The sequence below is a fragment of the Pezoporus flaviventris genome, unplaced genomic scaffold (genome assembly GCF_033815535.1).
Source record: "Pezoporus flaviventris isolate CSIRO_AGI_PZ_B2104156 unplaced genomic scaffold, CSIRO_AGI_Pfla_v1 ptg000015l, whole genome shotgun sequence".
In the NCBI taxonomy this organism is placed as follows: Eukaryota; Metazoa; Chordata; class Aves; order Psittaciformes; family Psittacidae; genus Pezoporus; species Pezoporus flaviventris.
In genome coordinates this window covers 40,355,753-40,375,619 of record NW_026892563.1, presented here as the reverse complement: position 1 = coordinate 40,375,619, position 19,867 = coordinate 40,355,753, and the positions used below count along the sequence as shown (strand labels likewise).

The 19,867-nt window shown below is 47.9% G+C and overlaps 1 protein-coding gene across 1 annotated transcript; it reads right to left on the bottom strand.

The window, feature by feature from the left end:
• Window positions 1-2,221: 2,221 nt before the first annotated feature.
• Window positions 2,222-19,209, bottom strand: LRRC58 (leucine rich repeat containing 58). The gene is made up of 4 exons (XM_061454265.1): window positions 18,699-19,209; window positions 9,425-9,553; window positions 7,880-8,157; window positions 2,222-6,429 (listed from the first exon to the last, which is right to left on the bottom strand). Exons 1-4 carry the CDS (start codon window positions 19,193-19,195, stop codon window positions 6,221-6,223), a joined length of 1,113 nt encoding a protein of 370 aa, XP_061310249.1. The 5' UTR covers window positions 19,196-19,209; the 3' UTR covers window positions 2,222-6,220.
• Window positions 19,210-19,867: the final 658 nt, after the last annotated feature.

Below are 19,867 nucleotides of genomic sequence, written 5' to 3'. Positions count from 1 at the left end.
GCTCTGGAGAGCAACCACACCATTGTCTGGCACAGAGGACAACGTTTGCTCGTATTACGCACGTTTGTTATAAAGTCACTTCTATTATGGATGCCAGGATGCCCAGGAATTACAGAAAAATATTTTTCTACAATGGCATTTTCCTTTCCTATCTGTTTTTGAAGCCCTAAGGCTGGCATTTACTGTCAGGGACAACCCGCAAACAAAACAATCCTGTGCCTTTCACACAGGTCCTTTCACCAGCAGATGTGTCCTTGCTGATGTAGAGGGTGACATGTCCATCTGCTGGGCTTCAGCTTGTGAGCTTCAGCCCCCGGCCAAACTTTCATCCAGATGAAGGGTTTGTTAGCCCTCCCATCTTACCAGTTCATCAGCATCCATGTCCCAGCACAGGCAAGGATGGTCTGTCACATTCCCTTCCTTACACAAGCATCAATGCAGTTTGGTGAAGTCATTCATTTGCCAACACACCAGTGACGTGTTGGCACACGTGTTGGTGTCACCCATCTTCAGAGATGTGTAAATGCAGCCAGCCTTGTGGGGCCGTGGCACTGATCAGTGTAATATCCAAGACAGATGTACAACTTGCGCACCAGTACTCACCTCGGGTCCTGCTTTTGCCACAGTCGAGAAGGGGCTACAGACAGGGAGTTTGGACAGGACTCTGAAGGTACCTTAATTCTTTGCCAGGCTGATAGCAAGCTCTGAGCTGCCACCACTAAGTCCCACGTGAGGACAGAGAAGGGCCCTGGGTGTTCCCTGGGTGACCAGTTCTTGGACTGACACCAAATGATCTGCACCCTCACCTTGTCACAAAAGACCGATTGGAAGCAGGACCTGTGTTACTTTCCTCTCCATCCTAAAAGGACCTTGGCTGCTGTTAAACCTCCTCGTCAAAAGTCTCCACTTTGCTGACTGGTGGGAGGAGACCACGGCAAGCTGTAGTACCAAAACACGTGTTCTCAACCCTCCTCTGGTAAGTCACCATAGAACAGTGGCTATTGGAAAGAGATGAGACACTTGGACACGGCATGCCAGCTCCAGACTGACTAAGAGTGCAGATGGCCATGGCCTTCTTCAATGCAGCTTCAGGACTTTCTTCCAATGATCTTGCTTAAATGGCTGGCAACTGCAACCCAACCTTAGTACAGAGGAAAAGGTGAATACATTCAGCTTTAGCTGTCTGGACCACCTAAGGCAGCCCCATCTGAGCAGGAAACGTGTGTTTCTACTTTATGAACATTTACTTCCAAAGCATCAACATAATGCTTTCTCCTAGAGCTGTGCAATTCTGCATGAGTCCAAAATGTCAATCTGAGCATCCGCTTCAGGCACCTACATAACTCAAGTTTCATTTCAAGTTCCTCTGAACCAGCACTTCCATGGTTTTGTTTCTGAATATAAGGAAGGTATTAAGGTGGCACAGAAAAGGGTATCATTTAAATGAGTTAACAAAAAAGGCAAGAATATTCTCAGCCTGGTTATTACAGGCAAAAATCACTGCACTCCTTGGTACTTTAAGGTCCTTGAAATGGGGCTGCTGCATAACTCGAGAGGTTTTTCATTACATATGAACTTGAACCATCTCTGAAATAGTTCCTGCTGAAGTTAATATCAAGTAATTCTGGTTTCCCACTGTCCCATTTTCCAATACACCACATGTCTGCACTGACAGCTGGTAATTGCACAGCAGGATCTGAAACATTTTGGCAATAGATCACAAAAACTCTTCAGGATGTAGGAGGAAACGCAGGATTACAGGAGAAATGGGAACACATGAGCCAGTTACCATGATCAGAAAATTAACACTCACAAAGCCATTTGGAGGTTTCAGGGTTAGCGTATTAAAAGGGAAACAAGAAGTTTAGAAGTGGTGATTCACATTGCTGGAAGACTCCACCATGACACTCCTGCCTTCTCCTGTTTGTGCATTTATCTTGCCTTTAAGTTACTTCTACCTGTAAACTGTGGAGCAAATTTCTGCCACACTACACCAGAAGTAAAGCAGGGAGTGGTCTGTAACATACACTTCCTTCTTGCATGTGGGCCCCAAAAGCCAATAGCTTCAGCAGTCCATTTGGAAGTCTCACCTACTCTTGCCTTCACACAGCACAGGTTGAATCTCACATGTTCCCCGCCTATGGATAACCCCACTTTCAATGTTAACCATTGCCTGCAGCAATACCAGAATCCAGATGTCAGCAAATAACAGACAGACAACTGTAGAAATAACATTTTTGGTTCAGTGTTTGCAATTTGTTTTACAGCTCATAATGAAATACCGTTAGAGATCGTCTACATTCAGACATTCCTAGCAAAATAGGCTGGTCAAAACATAAGGCACTTTTAAGATTTCCTAAAACAACTGCTCATGATGATAATTCAATGAGAACCCTTTCTACCCTTAATGTTCAGGTCAGTAAAAGATCAATCCTCTAGTCAGACAGGCAAATGAAATCATCAATAGAAAGGTTTCCAAGCTAGAGTTACTGCTGCATTAGTGTGCATTCTGAAGTAGCCTATTGGAAGTTATCTTCAGTTGGGGAGGGAGGGCATGGTGTGAATAAGATGCATTAAAATAGTTCTTTGAACTGGGTAACACAGACACATTGCAGGGATTCATTACTTTCATTGGATTAAATTCCTTCCATTCATTATTGCAACAAGAGTAAGGAACAAAAAGGAGATGGTTCTCCCCTCCCTTCCCCCACCCCCATTATAATTCAACACAAGATTTCAAAGACTTAAAATGACCAGGACAGAAGCTCATGAAAAACTGCATCTGGCCACTTCAGAGCATGTTTAAATATTCATTACTGACTTCCTCAAGTCTCACCTCTTACCAAAGAAAGAGAAACAGAAAAGAACTGGCAACTGTGTAAGTTGCTTCCAGTCAAATTGGTATTTTGCTTCTTTCTAACATGACCCCACTGTTCACATGAAGTACCTGCATTCAGAAACACACCAGCAGCTCCCCTTGGCAGCGTGACGGCAGGGCAGGATGAATGCCAGCAGGTCCCAGGCCCCGCAGGGAAGAAGGAATGAACAATTCTGCTTCACACACTTGGGTCTCAGCTTAAGAACAGTTTCAAAAGCTGGACGTGCTGGGCTGCTGTAGCAACAAGGGGACCGATACCAAAACACTGACTGAAGGCTTCACTTGGAAAGGCATCTGTAAGAACTGAACTCCACTATTTAAAACTGACCAAAAGAGCAAAACCCCTGTCTACTTCTCAGGACCCCTGAGAAGGGGATGGTAGGAACCAGTCCTTCCCATCCATCAATGTCTTTTCAAGTTGTGTCTCACCTGTTTTATTGCCCAGTACATTTTCCAGTCTTTGGGGGCTAACAATTGGTGAAAAACTGGCCTCCTGGAGGCTCAGTATCTTAGGCACTACAGTACAAACCTGCATCCTTTGTCCTTTAGAATCCACTTCTGAGGGAAAAAAAACCCCATCCCTCCATCCGTTTTCCTTACAATTCCTTGATTGCTTTAAATTCTGACTTACTTGAATTGCACTTTAAAGCCCAGCAGCAAAAAGAACACTTGGTAGCTCTATTCAGGAATATATATAAAATTTTTAAGAGACACCTTATCAAGTCTAAAACTGCACAGAGATATCAGCTGCACGAGCTGTCAAGTGTTGACCTGGCTACAGTGAAAAAGCTGTGACAAAACAAATGTTAGCCATGCTCGAATTGGGGCAGAAATGGAATGCCTGTTCAGTTAGGAAAGAGAATGCACTTAAAAATCAAGCTAACTTAGAACCAACCACTGGTCTTACCCCGTCACACACACGAGTGCTGCTGTGCAACAGGAACTGTGGTGAAGTGAAAAATGACATGATTTCAAGGCAGCTGCTGCTAAGGAGAAGAAAGGAAGGTGGCACCTCGCGGTCCTGAGCTCAAAAGATCTTGAGATCTCGACTCATGTGGCTCACTTTTGCTGGCAGAAGCACGAAGCTCTAGATCAACTCAGCTGCTGGCTACTGTTGTACCAGCAGCCAGTTTAACATTGAGGCTCTGCAATCAGTTTACTGTCCTTCAGCACCAGTACGACCACATTCATTTGGGACAGGAAAAAGCATCTAAAGAGGAGACGAAGAACAAAACACAGGCCATTCGCTGATCCCAGTTTCACTACCAGCATGCAGTCGGTTCCTCTCAAAACCTGTGGGTTCTTCTTCCCAAGCAAACCTCACGGAATTTGCTAAAGTGACATTCAGCTGCTTTGCATATCCACCCTACCATGGCTTAAAAAGATACCTGGAGAAAGTTATTTGGAAAGGCACACAGGATGCACATGTGCAATTTAGTTCCCTGTGGATGGATCTGTGCGTGTGGGAAATCTTCAGACCAAGTTGCAATGATTACTAACGGAGCAGGTGCTATTCTATAACCAGATCATTTCTTTCAAATTCCAGTTCCATTTCCAGGGAAATGAGCAGTGCTGACAAGGAAATGCAAGGCAAGAAGCTCAACCTGCACACCAAGACAGACTGGAACATACAAAGTTTCATGGACCTTGTTCTTCAGGTCACACGAAAAGAAAAACTGGAGTCTAATTAAAACAAAAAATAAATCACTAAAGCTACTTACAAAGAATAGAATTATCAAAGTGCTTTAACATATAAAGTGTCAAATATAATTAAACAGGAGCATTAACACAGAGCTGCCATAAGATATGCAAATAGGTGCATCTGTTTTCTGAATACAGGAGAGCAGCACAGGTTTTTAATTTCCCCCATAGGGCCAAAGTGGGTTAAGGAAAGCTCTTCTTGTTCACTGAGCTTCTCAGCACAATGTGTTTGCTCTGCTCATGCATTCAAAGGCACAGTTGCATTTGCCCTATCTGAAACTGCATCAAGAGGACTGTCTGCATGAAGTATTAATAAAAGGGCAGCTCTCACTGGGCAAAACATACAGCAGCCCCATAAAGATTTATAGATACCTGTCAATTCATAGTGTTTTATAAGCTATTTCTTGGTACTTTAAACATAGTTTAAGATAACTGAATGTGCTATCTAAACATCCAACAGGCTGCCAAAGCTATTATAACATGAGCAAACGCAAACAAATAAATAAGAGGTTTCAAAACCACCTTGTGCAAGATGCTCAGACAATGCACCTCAGCCTCCCTAATGGCTTTTCCTCTCATGCTGTATGAAAAGAACCCCCAAAGCATTCTCCACTGCACCTCTCTCAGTACTTCCAATTCATTAAGCCGCTGCCTACTTTAAGCAGATGATCTTAAGCACGGAAAGTAACTGTACCAAGCACAGCAGAGCCAGCTGCAGCAGGGGAACATGGTTGATTAGAAACAAGCAATGGCAATCAAGACCTTTCCTGCAATTCACAGGTACAAAAGCAGATTTAAGCTGAGACTCAAAAACGCGATACAGAGCATCACATCTGGTCCCTTGCACAGGCATGTATGGACACAAGTGTGAAGTAGTACCAAGTCTCAACAGAACAACCCATCTGTTTTCTAAAGGCACCATAAAGAGAGCAATGCTTCAGGTGTAATGGGAAGAGGCAGAGGGAGGGAAAATGACAAATACAGTTAGGAGGAAACACTAAGAGCAGCTTGGTATAAGAAGGGATTAAAAAAGGTGTCTCAGTTCTCTGATAGCTGTAACATCTGTAACAGCACAGCAACCCTACACCTCTAAGCAAAGGAAGAGTAACCAGAGTTTGGAAAAACCTACTCCTGAAAAAACCCAGGTCCCATTTTTAGTGGATGGGTGTGAAACCTGTGACTGAAATTGAAGGAGACAGCAAAGAATCAAAATACTATATAAAACACTGGGGTCAATACATACTCACATAGCATCATTAGCCTGCTTCTGATTTACCACAGTGTTAAGAGCTCCAGAGAGTCTCCTTTGCTCTGCAGGATGACTCAAGTCCAGCGAAGCATCAGATATTAAAACCTCTCTCAATCCGCCAGTGAGAACAACCCCCCCCCTCCCCAGCCTGTACAAGGGAGAGGGGGGCAGCACTATCCCAGACAGGAGATGTTTCTAGCAACCCCAGGCACCCTACAGGCAGTATGCCACCAAGTTAGCTCTCCTAAGCAGCACTGCACCAAGCAAGCCTAGGCTTGCTAACATACTCTGCCCCTTACATAAACTTGAGGACAGTTTCTCATGAGCCCTTCAGACCAGAGGCTCACGCTTTGCTGTTCCATTACTGCTTTTCAAACACGTTTTCCTTCCCGTTATCCCAGGAGGACTTTCTGCATCCTGCGTGCAGCGACGCTGGCTTCATCCTCGGAGTCAGACTCGCTCTGGGAAGTGGAGCTCTGGGAGGCAGAGCTGCAGGGTGAGGAGCACTCCGGGGAGCACAGGTAGTGCATCAGCGGCAGCCGGTACTTCCCACAGAAGTCAACAAACTTGATCTGTCTGACGCAGCTGTCAAAGTAGACACCTGTGAGGGCAGAGGAACAGAAACAACACGTGAGGCCCCATGCAGAGAACGGTGGATTTAAGCTTTTTAAATGGATGGAATTAAGGTGGAATTAAGGATTTTAATGCAATGCCTTACACTAGGATTTAACGGACACCACACTGGAAGTAGGAGCACGTGGGGTACTGGAGGAACAGGGGACCAGGGCACCTATGGAAATTTGTTTTCTTAGTTAGAAAACAATCCTGTACACATGCATTTTGTAGGTGGTTCAGAATGGCACGCTCTACATGAAAAGACACAGGGCAGCTACTTCCAAGAATCCGGCACTTCCTTCTTACCATTAGGCAGAAATCTCAGGCTGGGAATTAAAACAACTTTTTCCGTGTCAAATTCATTCATCCACGATATTTTCAAACTTGTAAAACCTCTTCTACCAGCTGCCAAACTGCATTCACAGACAGACCTTCATAACTCTACTTTCGTCCTACTTGAGTGAAGTTACCATGCTGAGTTTGGATGCTCCTTTCCATGGCAACGGTGTTGCTGTAACACACGATTACCTTCTCCTCCTGTCACAGCAAGTGATTGTAGACACTGAGGTTTTCAGAAGTTTTCAGTGGTGTTTTAAGTCCCAGCTGCTCTGAGTAAGCTTTTCTCCTGCAGTGCTAGAGCAAGCACTGCACTACTGTGCTAGTTTGTAAGGACAAGGGGAACAGTGCACAACCAACCCATTGTTATCCCAGCTGTGCAAAACTCTAAAAAAGGAAACACTGCTTTCCCTTCCAACACAAGTTCCAGCCCTTCCATCTTGGCTTACGGGGAATGCTTTAATATTGTCCTGTAAAGAGATAACAGCCTGCGTATGACTGCAGGGTAGGTACTAATGAATGACTTTTTTTCCTTAATCTTCTAAAGGCTAAATGTGCAGATCATTTACTCTGCTTAAAGATGAAGCACTAAGCTAAATTAAACCAAGCATTCCAGGCTTTTCTATGAAGTCCTCTCCTTCCAGGACCTACACTCTAGTAGAGCCAAGCAAGAGCTAAAGAAGTTGCTTTTAGTAACTGCCAAGCACTCCAGCCTCTCTCCTCTTTTCCATTCTTGTCCAGCAAGAGCACTTGTGACAGTTCTCCTGCCCACTACTTAGTCTGAGCTATTTCAGGGCAGATGGATTGGAAACTTCAGACCATAAAAGCGCACTGGAGTGCTCGGATGAGCTGTGAAGACTCCGACACAAACACTGTCTCACATTCCCATGCAGATACAGTAAACCAGCACTGGAACTCTGAACATCGCTCCTAAGTGAGCAAGGTTCCTTAAAGACAAGTTTGCAGACGCCCTGGAGCCAACGAAATACAGCTAGAATTTGGATGCAACAACACACCTAACCTGACTGAGCTAGTACAGTCACGGCAAGTCAGAGGGAAAGGAAACCCATCAGGAAGCAGAGCAGTGAAGGTGAACTTACCCCCGCATTTAGGATTGGGACAATTGCTGGCCAAGCTCAGGTACCGGACAAGATTCTCTGGGAGGTCGCTGGGAGCATAGGGAACATTGCGAGTTTTAATGGTGCGCCCAGCCAGTTCCTGGAGGCTTGGGGGGTTGTAGGTCAGGTCACGGACAAAGCGAACCACCAGCGGGTTCCCACGCAAGCTCAGCTCTTCCAGGTGAACGAGGTTAAGGATCTCTCGAGGAAGGTACGTCAGCAGGTTATTGTGCAGGCTAAGGGAACGCAGGGAATGCAGCCTGAAGGATGGAGATGGATACCCAGTCAAGAAGTGCAAGCAAAATCATTCCAAAACTGCACTACACAGACCTGATCACTCTCCCCTCTCCCATCAATTTCTTTTTCCTCGGCTTTTCTTACTTTTAAAATGTAAATTCAAGGTAAAAGAGCTGCTATTACTGCAGCACACACAATACCGGTGAAAACATGGCTCACCTCCAAATGCCTGTTAAAGAAATAGTCCTAAATATGCTGCTGTCCCCCTCAGTACTCCCCACACCCACCTCCTAAGAGAGGTAGCACAGAACAAAAGTATTCAAACCGAGAGCTTTCAGGGGATGTAATGTTTCCTTGTACCCAGTGCATGCATCAGGAACAGTTCCATGCAACACTTTGAATACGTCACCTGCCTTCACTCATGCATTAAAGATGCCTGCTGATAGGCAGCCAGCTCTGGAAACCCCCATGTTTTCACTGTTTGCGGCTGCATCTCCCTGTGCTGCAACACTGCCAGAGCTCAAAAGCTAAGCAAGGTCAGCCCAGGTTAGCATCAGCACGGGTGACAAGCACAGGCCTGGCTTTTGGAGGAGCTGTTCTCCTCCCTCAGGAAGCACAAAGCAATGCTCCAGCATATAATCCAGGGATGCTCTCTAACCAGTACCAGACAACTCAACATTGTACATCGAGGGTAATCCCACTACAACATCAAATTCCAAACTCCATGCTGGCACTCAATCGTTTTTGTGGTTACAGCTATTGCACTGAATTCTTCATCTGCCGCTTTAGGCTACCTGTACAGAGTTTGCAGTGTTCTCTTTCCCCCATTATGAAAGAGATACAGCAGTAACTTATCCCCTAGAGCCGTGCTGTAGGATTTAATGACCACTAAAACATTCTGGGATCCTAAAGGAAGAACACAGGGAGTGGGACAACACAGAAGCACACACAAAAAGGCTCTGGGTGAAAGACAAGACAGCCCAAGCATTCATCACTACAAATAGTCAGAATGCAGCATGAGCTGCACTTCTCAGGGCTCCCTGTACAAATCTATTAATCCACCTTAAAGCAGACACTTGGTGACTTTTTTTTTCCATAACCCTATAATGCAGATTTCCATATTACATATTCCTGGTCTGCCTGCAGTGCACTGCTAAGGATCTTCTTGTTCAAAGTCTAGTCACAATAACAAACTGAAGAACAAAGAGGTCCTCCCAGGTGCTTCTATCCACACATGCAGAAGTTAAACAAGTTAATTACAGCTGGTGGCTGAGGACAGTAAATACTCACTGTGCCAGCTGAGGTGGAATGCTCTGGATCTTGTTGTCACACAGAACTAGGTAGCTTAGAGAAGGCAGGTTTGCTAATTCAGGTGGAATTGAAGTGATGAAGTTCCCTCCAAGGTACAGAAACTCTAAACTGAAAGAGAGAAGAGATAACGCGGCATCATTTCATTGAGGTCATTTCCAGTTGGACTGAACACCAGATCTTCTCATGTGCTGCATTTACTCAAGAAAACTTACAGATGACGATGTATGAGATACCATGCTGAGGGAAAAAAAAGGCAGAAAACTTCAACTGCACATCAAAATCACAACAAAGCTTCTGCTTCACAAGAGATAATGTCGAGATTTACCTCCAGCCTCCTGCAGTCACCATTACATCTGTAGGTAGGCACCAAACAACTCTGTATTCCTACACCAAATGCAAAGCTCCTGCTCCTACTTCCAAGGAAGGACAGGCTGCATGCACAGGGTTTGCAGCACTGATGCAGCTCCTGCTGCAGCCCGTGGGGGTCCTCAGTTTAAGCAGGAGCAAAGCAAGAGAGCAGCGGCTCTCCCTGAAAACCCTGGCCCTGCACAAGCACTGCTTGCTCTTTATGGGGTAAACTGACTCCTCAGAGATTAACTGCAACCTCTCAGCAGAAGTCAGAGGCAGCCAGTCCTGCTTTGATGCAGTTCACATACTGCTAACACCACAGCTGCAGTAGTGCATCTAAGGCACACAAGAACATGCATGCAATTTCTCAGGTAGACTGATTTCACTACACTGCAGTCACAGGGACCAAAGCTACCAGAACCATTAGCTGGGTTTAACTGCAGCTTGGGCCTAAATAAAAGAAAGGAAAAAGAAAATATCACTGGATGTCCCACAAAAACTGGTGGATGTGAGACAAGAACAAAGAGAAGCACTAAATCCCTTCTGCCAGCTGGTGTAGCCACTGTTTGGTGTGCATCTCTGCCCTTTTAGAAAGAAAAACTGGCAAGTGCTTCTCTTCAAGTGAAGCTATAGCTTCAAGTCCCCATTTCAGAGTCAAACAGCTTCTGCCCCTGTTCTCAGGTGTTGTCTGGGAGAGGAGCAAAGGCAGGTTCAGCCTGGGTACTTCTGGCTGGGAAGTACTTACTAATGGTGGTTCATACAACACTTTTTCCTATGACTGAAAAAGATGGATCCCACAGTCCCATCTGTAGGTGCTGGTTCAAGATCTCCACTACACACCCAGGTTAGTCACCTAACTACAGTGCACACTGGCCCCCTCTGCATTCCCCCCCGGGTCAGGGAAAAGTCACAGAGGCTCCATCAGCTTTTCCTTAAGAACAATTTACAGTCTTGGAATAGGAAACACCTTCATCTCACCCCAGCAGGCCCTCAGTGATATGGGTTAACGGTGGTCTTGGCAGTCTTGGGTAATGGCTGGACTTGATCTTAAAAGACTTTTATGACCTATTGATTCTATTGTGAACTGAGAAAGGTGATGGATACAACTGCCAAAGAAATGTAACACCATAGAATCATACAACAGTTAGGGTTGGAAAGGACCTCAAGACCATCCAGTTCCAACCCCCTGCCATGGGCAGGGACACCTCCCACTAGACTATGTCACCCAAGGCTCTGTCCAACCCGGCTCTGAACACTGCCAGGTTGTTCAGGACATGGTGGCAGACCCAGAGAAGGCCTAAACCCTGCAACTGTGCCACATGTGAGGAGCTTCTGGGACAGAAGAACAGTAGAAAGAGTTCATTCAGTTCTTGCAAGAAACGTGAACCTCAAAGATCCAATGACAGCATCTGCTTGGGCTCAAGGGGCCACTGAGACAGCACAAAGGTCCATCTGCCCACCAGTGAAGAGCAGAACAACAGACCTCTGCAACACACCAGGAGAAGCTCACAGAGCTTAACTTTCCCTGGATTCATTCACCTTTCTGACGTAGAGGAACTGCAATCTGATGGTGGGCACAAAATTACGGCTTCAACTAAATTTGACTATATGAAAGGAAGCAACTGTACTTGCTCAGCTGAGGGCTCAAGTGGAGCAGCACATCTGCAGGTTATTCTGAACACATAAGAAAGTACACTGGAAGAAACCATCACCAAATCCCCACTACCCAAAAGCAGCCCCTCCTCCCCAGACAACCTGCAGGTGAGGAGAGGGGGGGGCAGCAGGAAGGCTGCTGTGCAGAGACCATGCCAAGGGCAGATTAGTTTTAATTAAATTCTGATCCCCTAACAAAGCCCTGAGCTCTAACCAAAATTCCTCCTTCAACCTCCATTGTTTCTAAAGGTGGATTTAGGCTGCTTGGCTCTCATTAGGGACTTAACTGCTGACGATACAGTTCCTCGGCGTACTTTAACTCCATGCCATTGCTGGAACCCACACTAAAAACTGTTGGGCAAGGGAATTTTAGTAATGTGGATTTCAATGTTTAAACAAGGGTGAGATATGTAAAAATTTCCACTTCCTAGGAAAAGTGAATAATTAACTCTTCATCCTCTGTGTTTGAAGGCAACAATGCCAATGAAGCCACCCTGCATACAAATACATGCAGGGAAGGGGAGGAGGGGTACAAAATATACAGTAAAAGATGTTCTGAAATTCATTGCAAGGTGTAAAATGCAGAAGTTTCAAGAGCAGCTTACTGCACAAACCAAGTGTGCAAAACCACTGCCTACAAACCACTTGGAGCTTTCAAATCCATTCCTTGTAATGAGAACAGTCACTTACATTAGCTAGGTTGTAAAGCCCCAACATCAGACTATGATCTGGCTCTAACTAAAAATCCATCAAATAAGGTAACTCCTTCAGTGGCAGCTAAGGACTTCTCAAAAAGCGCTTTCTTTTCACCTGTCTCCTGCATTACCTTCTTGGGGTCAGCAAGTCGCTGGGCCCAGTCTCGTACAGCAAATTCAGCATTTCCAACATCAATTTAAGATACGAATTAGAAGGCAAATTTATTTACAACGCATAGGGAGGAGGTTTTGAAACTATACAGAAACTTATTCTAAATACAGCAAAGGTATTCTTACAGCTTCTACTGAAAGACTGCTCAGTAGGCAGAAAAAAACTCTGTAACTCTGGTCCCTCGAAACACAATTTGCTGTTAAGAAGGGTCTATTCTATTCTTGGCTGAGCAAAACAGAGAAATTAACAACAGTCATGTCTGCATCAAAGTAAAGCGTCAAGAATTGTCCAAGCAAAGCTAATCACGACACAGGCAAGGATTTAAGAGACGCAACCCTTTTGTAGTGAGCACTGACCAAACCACTGGGGCCACAGCTAGTGCCCAGCTCTTCTACCCCTGGCCTGACTTCTATGCTGTGCTAAGCATGCATCTACAGGCCAAGGCAATGCTGGTCTTCAGCTGCCCTACTCAGGGGGCAGTTTGCTGCTTGGTAAGATAAGCAAGAGCAGTGCTGAGTTCTGCCCTCCTCATTGAGAGCCTGCAACGAGGCAACTGGCAACATTACCAGTTTCTCACAAGAGACAGCAGAGATGGGAATGAGCTTAGTGACTACTCCCAACTAACCTTTCACACCAAGACTCAGTTCTTCTGACAATCATTAATTTGTATAGCCATTTGGAACAGCCAGCTAAGGTCCCGTGCATCACTTTGTACACAGAGGGAGAGCTGGAATTTTGATCTACTTTCCACAGTCCAGGAACTTGGAAAAGCCAGAGAGCAGCCAGCCTCAGATGAACGTAAGCACTGATCCTACTTTTGAGGCTAGAATAAATGATGTATTTCCAACATGCCACACATGCTCTGGTTGAATGAGTTTCAAGAGGGGACAAATGCTAACAAAATCCAACTCAACAAAACCACCCAGCCCCAAACACCAGCAAACCCCTACTTGACACAGCAACTAATGGGGGCTGACACTTCCCCTCCTGCTTTTAGCAAAGTTTACAAATACACTAGTAAAAGGCCAGGGTCCCTTTCAGCCTCACATCCAGCAAGCAGGCCAGCACTCCAAGCCCATCATATGTTGCTCCTCTCTAGTGAGGGATTTCACACCCCTGGGCTGCAGGGTGGCAGTGAAAATCCTTTTACATACAGGAAGGGGGTGGGAAAATGCTCAAACAAAGTAAATTCAGGTGGTGGCAGCAAAGTTTAACGTGCCAAGAGACTACATTCTTGTTTGAGTTTGTTCCTGAGGTTTAAAGGTCACCATATACCCCAAACGAAATGGAAAAGCCCCAGAACAGTAAATAAGAAGAGCTCACTGAGCACTAGAGGTATTTTTGAAACGCTATCAGTTACCACAACACTTTCATAGTCGCGTTTCAAGGGGAGAATGTCTTCTGGCATGGAACATACTCCAATTTTCAATCCACCCTGTTTCCCCACAGATGCTTCTTTGGATAAAACTTAACAGCTGACATCAAACAGCTGCATCTACATAGGTAACCTAAAAGAAACACCGGAGCCTGGAAGTGCTCCAGGTCTTTTTAAGATAAACTTCTTAGCAAGAAATTTCCAGGGCAGTTTTGAGGCTAAGGCAAGGGAGGCATTTGAAAAGCAGCCCACAATACACTCCTGTTAACCCTGTTCTGCGATGTGAGAGAGCGGCAGAGCCTTTGCTGACAGGCAAATTTGAGATCAAACAGTCTGAAAACTATTTGCAAAACGTTTGAAGAGGAGTAGAAAAAGGGAGGCAGCAGATTTCCTAATGCTCCATCTTTATCAAAGCTTCACTTGCTGTTGTTCCCACACTGGAACAGCCGTTCTTAAGCGTATGCTTGTCTAACATGCATAATGCTACCCACGAATAAAAGCAAATACTCTGGTTTTCACTGCATCTAAGCCTTCACACAAAACTTGGATGAATCCAGTTAGGCATTTAAGGCCTTTGATCCCAGCCCTTGCACAACTGGGCTTTACTAGAGGAATCCAAGCACAGAGGAAAGAAGCATGCATGGCAGATGCCTGGGAAGAGCCTGGCTCTTCTCCAAGCTGTTTCTGCGTGTTCCTGGTGCTCTCCTGAGCGTGAGAGCATTCACTGTAAGAGTAAGACTGACCTCGAAATTCACAGGAGGAGATTCATTTTGCTGAGGTATTGACTGCATTTTGTTAAGGTCTTGAGAACTTTCCCCTTTATAGGGGACACTTGCAAGACATCTCCCCAAACGTGCACACTGAGGAGGGCAATATATGCACTCTTAAGCCAAAAGCCATAGCTGGACAGTGGGGATAAGGGCTGGATTTTACCAGACTTGCCAAACAAATTTTGTCCAGAATGAGCAGAAGCAGATGATCACATTTCACCTACAACACACACAGCCCCTTAACGCATCCCCAGCTGGATCAGCAGAGGAAGGACACAGAAATCAGGCAGCAGTGGGATGTCCATGCAGATCACAGTTCAGGAGCTGCTGGGGGCTGTGAATCGAGTCCGAGAGTGACTGACCATAATACTTCACACTGAAAATCCAGCAAGGTCAATGCTGGAAGGAGAACTCCAGAAAAAGTGCCATGTCTACCTATGTAAGCTCATCTGACAACAAAGAAGAAAGCAATGCAGAGGGTGACAACATCCCAACTGATGCATTTTCTACTCCACATTCACAGCAACAGCCAGTGGTGCCATTCAGGGCTTGCACTGTACTGACACTGCTACCTGACAGCGACTGGGGTGGAGGCCATGCAGAAGGAGCTGGCACAGCCTCAACATGGCTAAGAAAAAGCCCTCAGCAGGGCCCACATTTACCTTTCTCAGAAAGGTAAATGGCTGTTGCTGGTCACCCTAGACACTTACAGTGGAATCAGCAGGAAAAAGCACTGCTATTCATCCTTGGTGCCAGCATTCTATGGTCAGCATCATCCTACTGCCATCACGAGAGCAATCATGACTATCCCCTTATGAAGCCATGGCAAGGAAGCTTCAAGCATCAGAGCATCTACAGGTGGTCCTCCTACAAGAGGTCCTCCTACAAGAGCCTAAAAGATAAATGACAATAAGGTGAAAGGCACTTGCTTTCCATGCAGGATCTTGCAGTACATACAAAGACTTGCAAGGATAGGGCAAGATGGCTGAAGCTGGAAGGAGTAAGACAAGATGGCAGCAGGACTGCCTGTGGTTTTATCACTGTTCATTAACTTGCCAAATCACTACGAACGTGATAGGGAAAAGTTCTTGCATGAAATTCCTGACCCCAGCTTGCTGCAAATGTGTGGATTTATTATCTTCATGTGAATGACAGCACATGCTACCCACCTTTGCATCTGTAGCTGTCAGCATGTTCCTTCCCTTTTAGCAGATTCAGACTCATCAGCTTTCTACCGTTTCAAGTTCACCCTGCAGACTCCTTATCCTTACTTGCTGTATTTGTGGCCTTCACTAAAACTGATCTGCTACCCCTTCAAAAAGGACAACAGGAAATGATGGAGTGCACAGGAAAGATGTGAAGCTTAGTTATCAGTGAGTTATTTTGTTTTAGAGACCTCATCAGAGCTCAGACATTCCCTGGAAACATAAGAAGTATTTCTAGATCTCTGCAACTTTGCTCTGTAATCAGTGACTGGAGCAATTGAGAAGCCGCCAGGGTCACGGGAAGAGAACTGCTGGCCTCAGGAGCTCTAAGTACCAGCAGGAGGAACGTGTCCGGTCAAAGTGCTGCTTGCATTCCTCTGTGGCCTCAGACACCACAAAACATGAGAAAAATTTATGGGAAGTTATGCATGGAAAAAAGCTCAAAGTCTTGGCTTGCCAGCAACAGAGAGATGGGTACCTGCAGCCTGAGTGAGACGTTAACAGAAGCCCCAACACCAGGTTCCATCTCCAAGCCCAGAACTCAGAAACACAACAGATGTCCCCAAGTTGCCCTGCCACAAGAGCTGGCTCTGCTCTGTCCTTGCTCAGGTTTGTTTTACCCACTTCCAACACCGTGTATGCTCACATTGAGGACACCTCTCTTGTTGGCAGGTGGGAGGGAGCTGGGTCTGGCAGCAGTTTCTCTCCAGTAGGAATTTACTATCCTTTTGGCAAGGGTGTCAGGTCACTGGTATCTGGCTCCTGATGTGTAGGTTCAGGATACCCTCTGGAGGAGTATTATATTATAAAGGACTGTTTTCTCCCAGCTCTGGAAAGCAAGTATGCTGCTCCCTTTTGTTACTTCAGCAGCCCAGATACAGAAGAGACACCCACGGCACAGTGGTAAAGAAGCTGGTGATCCTGGTGGCACATGGATTCGCTATCTTGAGCTAAAGTTCAATTATATTATGGTGACACGTTAGCAGAAGTTCAATGAGTTAGCAGTGCTTATGCGGGCAGCAGACACAAGTTGGGTCTAGTCTAGTTTTCCTGCCTGACACATCACTTTGTAACGATAAACAGCTCAATAGCCTTGTCCGCATTTGCCCTCTCAGAACTGTCCTTCTTGGGTTCAAGCATGACCTGCCCAAGAGAGGCTGCAGGACAGGACAAACAGGAGCCCTGCTTCAGGGCAGGCCAGAATAACAAAGCCGAGTAACCACACGGCAGTATTGTGACAGCTATACAGCACGGAGCCCTGCACATAGCCCCTTGGGGGACCGCACGCAGCGCTATCTTCCTGGGGTCAACAGCGTAATAAAGAGCAGGGCTGAGGCTTCTTTTCTTGGCAACGAGGGGTCAGGGGGAAGAAGAAACGAGAGGGAAAAACCCTAACTACAAAAGAGAGCATGCAGAGCAGCAGCAGGGAGCATCTGCCTCAGAGGTGGGTGCAACATCCTGGCTGCTACCAGGCATGCTATGGAGGCAATGTGGATCATCTCCTACGTACAACTGCCCTCCTCCATTGGCCTCCTCCCCTGTGAAGTTGATGCCAGTGTCCTCTTTTCCTTCATTATCCCTGAAGCAACTGCTCCAGAGCAGAGAGGATGCAGAGGTTCCTCCTCCTCATGAGAGCCCCAACACAGGACACATCCCTACTCTATGAAGGGCACAGGCACTTTCTAGCACTCAAAATGCCTCACAGCATCTCCGAAACATAGCTTAATTTAGAATTGCTCCAGACCCTCAGCAGGTGCATGCTGTGCCACCTGGGCAAAAGCCACATATCCAATTGTATAATACTGAGGTGGATAAAAAGCATTTTCTGCCAGTACTGAAGCAGTTCTGGTACCTTCCACCTAGGGCCATGGCAGACAGCACCCCACATACAACATCCTGTGCCTCTACTCGACACAGCTCTGCTGAGCCATCAGCTACTTGGGGTCAAGGTTGCTGGAGCTGGTGTAACGGAGGTTGTCTCTGGCAAGCTCCTTGCAAAGAGCTGGAGTGAAGAAAGTCCAGACCCAAAGTCCTAGCACAGAGCCACACAGGGGCTAGTCTGAGGACTGAGCAACCACCGGAACATACTGAGATGCTTGCGTGTAACAGATGTGTCAGAACGTGGCCTCTGCCTTGCCCAGAAAGACTGCAGACTTCAGAAGTACCTATCCCAGGTCAACACAGGCAGTCAATACCTGGTCCTACCCAAGATCTGTTCCCATGCCCACCAATGTTCCTAACTGCTGTGATTCACCCTAGCTTTCTATGTCATTGACCTGCAGTGGTTTGCTCCTGCACCTGAGCACAGCCTAGGGCTCTATGCTTCCAACCCGTCAGCTCATCTGTCAGACCTACATGAGCTGTACGGGTGGAAAGAAACACAACAAAACCCAACCATGCCCGCAAACACCCTGTTGAGACTGGAGCTGTGTCAGCAGAAAGGCCCTATTGTTCACATAAGCCATAACCAGATCGTTATTCTCCTCTGCAGTCCATTGTGCAGCCATGAGCTTCATGAGAGCAGGGCTTTTATTTTACTCCTGCCTGGGGATGCGTATTAAAGCAAAGCCAGGGAGCACCTTCTGCATGTCAACACCCATACCAACCACTGTCATTAGGAAAACCTGCCCTGCTCCAGGGCAGCCCAAGGACTAGGAAATCCTGACAGAGACTCTCTGAGTGCAGAAGGCCTGTCATAGAATCACGGAATAGTTAGGGTTGGAAAGGACCTTAAGATCATCCGGTTCCAACCCCCTGCCATGGGCAGGGACACCTCACACTAAACCATGTCACCCAAGGCCTGTCACCTGCCTGAAGAGCAGCTCTGAGCTTTGGCAACTCCATCTATTGACGAGACTCGCTAGCAGCAGCAGTGCCTACAGACACCTGAAGCCTGGCCGGAGCTCGCTCGCCAAGCGGGACCGCTGCGGGCCGTGCCCCGTTGTTCGGCAAGGCGATCCGGGTGGGTCTGCCCGGCAGCCACCGGGGCTTTCCCTGTCCCTTCTCTGCAGAGGCCCGGCCCGCCCTGCCCTCACCTGCGGAGCTCCTGGATGTCGGGCGGGATGCCGTGGAGGCGGTTCCCGCCGAGGCTGAGGCTCTGCAGCCCGCGGAGCTCCAGCAGGGCGGGCGGCACTTCGGCGAAGCGGTTCCCGCTGAAGTTGAGGACGCGGAGGGAGCGGCCGAGCGGGGCCTGCCCCAGCCTCTTGGGCAGCGAGCCGGGCCCACCCAGCCGGTTGTTCTTGGCCAGGAGCGTGTGGAGACGCGGCAGGGCCAGCAGCTCCTCGCCCAGCTCCGCCAGCCCCGTCCCGCTCACGTCCAGCACCTCCAGGGCCGGGAACCACTGCGACAGCCCGGCGGGCAGCGGGCCCGACAACCGCCGCGGCGACAGCACCAACCGCCGCGCCTCCGCGCTGCGCCGCGCTGCCAGCTCCGCCGCCAGCTCCACCTCCGCCGTCTCCTCCTCGCCGTCCGCCGCCGGGCCGCGCCGCGGGGACTCCGGGTGCGGGGCCGCTCCGCCCGCCGCCGCCGCCATCCCGCCCGCCCGGACCGCCGTCCCCGCGCGTCCCCGCGGCCGTGCGTCACCACGGGGGCTCCCGCTCCACGCCCCGCCCTGTCCCTCCCCGGAACCTGAATAACCCCCCCGGCCCCTCGCAACTACACGGTCACATGCTCGATCCCGGGCGCGCCGCCAGAGGAGCCGTGAGCGGGCCCTGCTCGTTATACAGGTTGCGGGGCTCCCTCGGGATGGTGGCAGAGAAAGAGAGAGTCCTGGGGCGGCCCCGGAACGAGCATACGAGAGCAACGTCCTTGCAGCCCCGAGCAGCTGCGGAGCCTGTTGCCGTTCCTGGCCCCCCGTCACCCTTACAGCCCCGTGCCGCCGTTTTCCGTCCCGTTCTGCCGGAGACCCGCCTGGGGGGCATGGAAACGGCACCTGCTCCACGTAGTGTTTCACGGCAGGCTCGCTGGAGGCGGGGGATGGTAAAGCTCTGAGTCCCTCCAACAGCAGCATTGAACAATCACGTTCCTCATGTCCCTTTGTGCGAGCCTCAGAGCCCGAAGGAAAGGCGCTGGCAGGCCCAGTGTTTTGTCCAGGGTTTGTCTGCTTTGGTCCTTGAGGTGCTGGTGGAGCCCATACTGCCCAGAAACACCTTGGTGTATATCCTGGATGGGAAAAGACAGCTTTAATCCTGAGCCAGGGCATTGA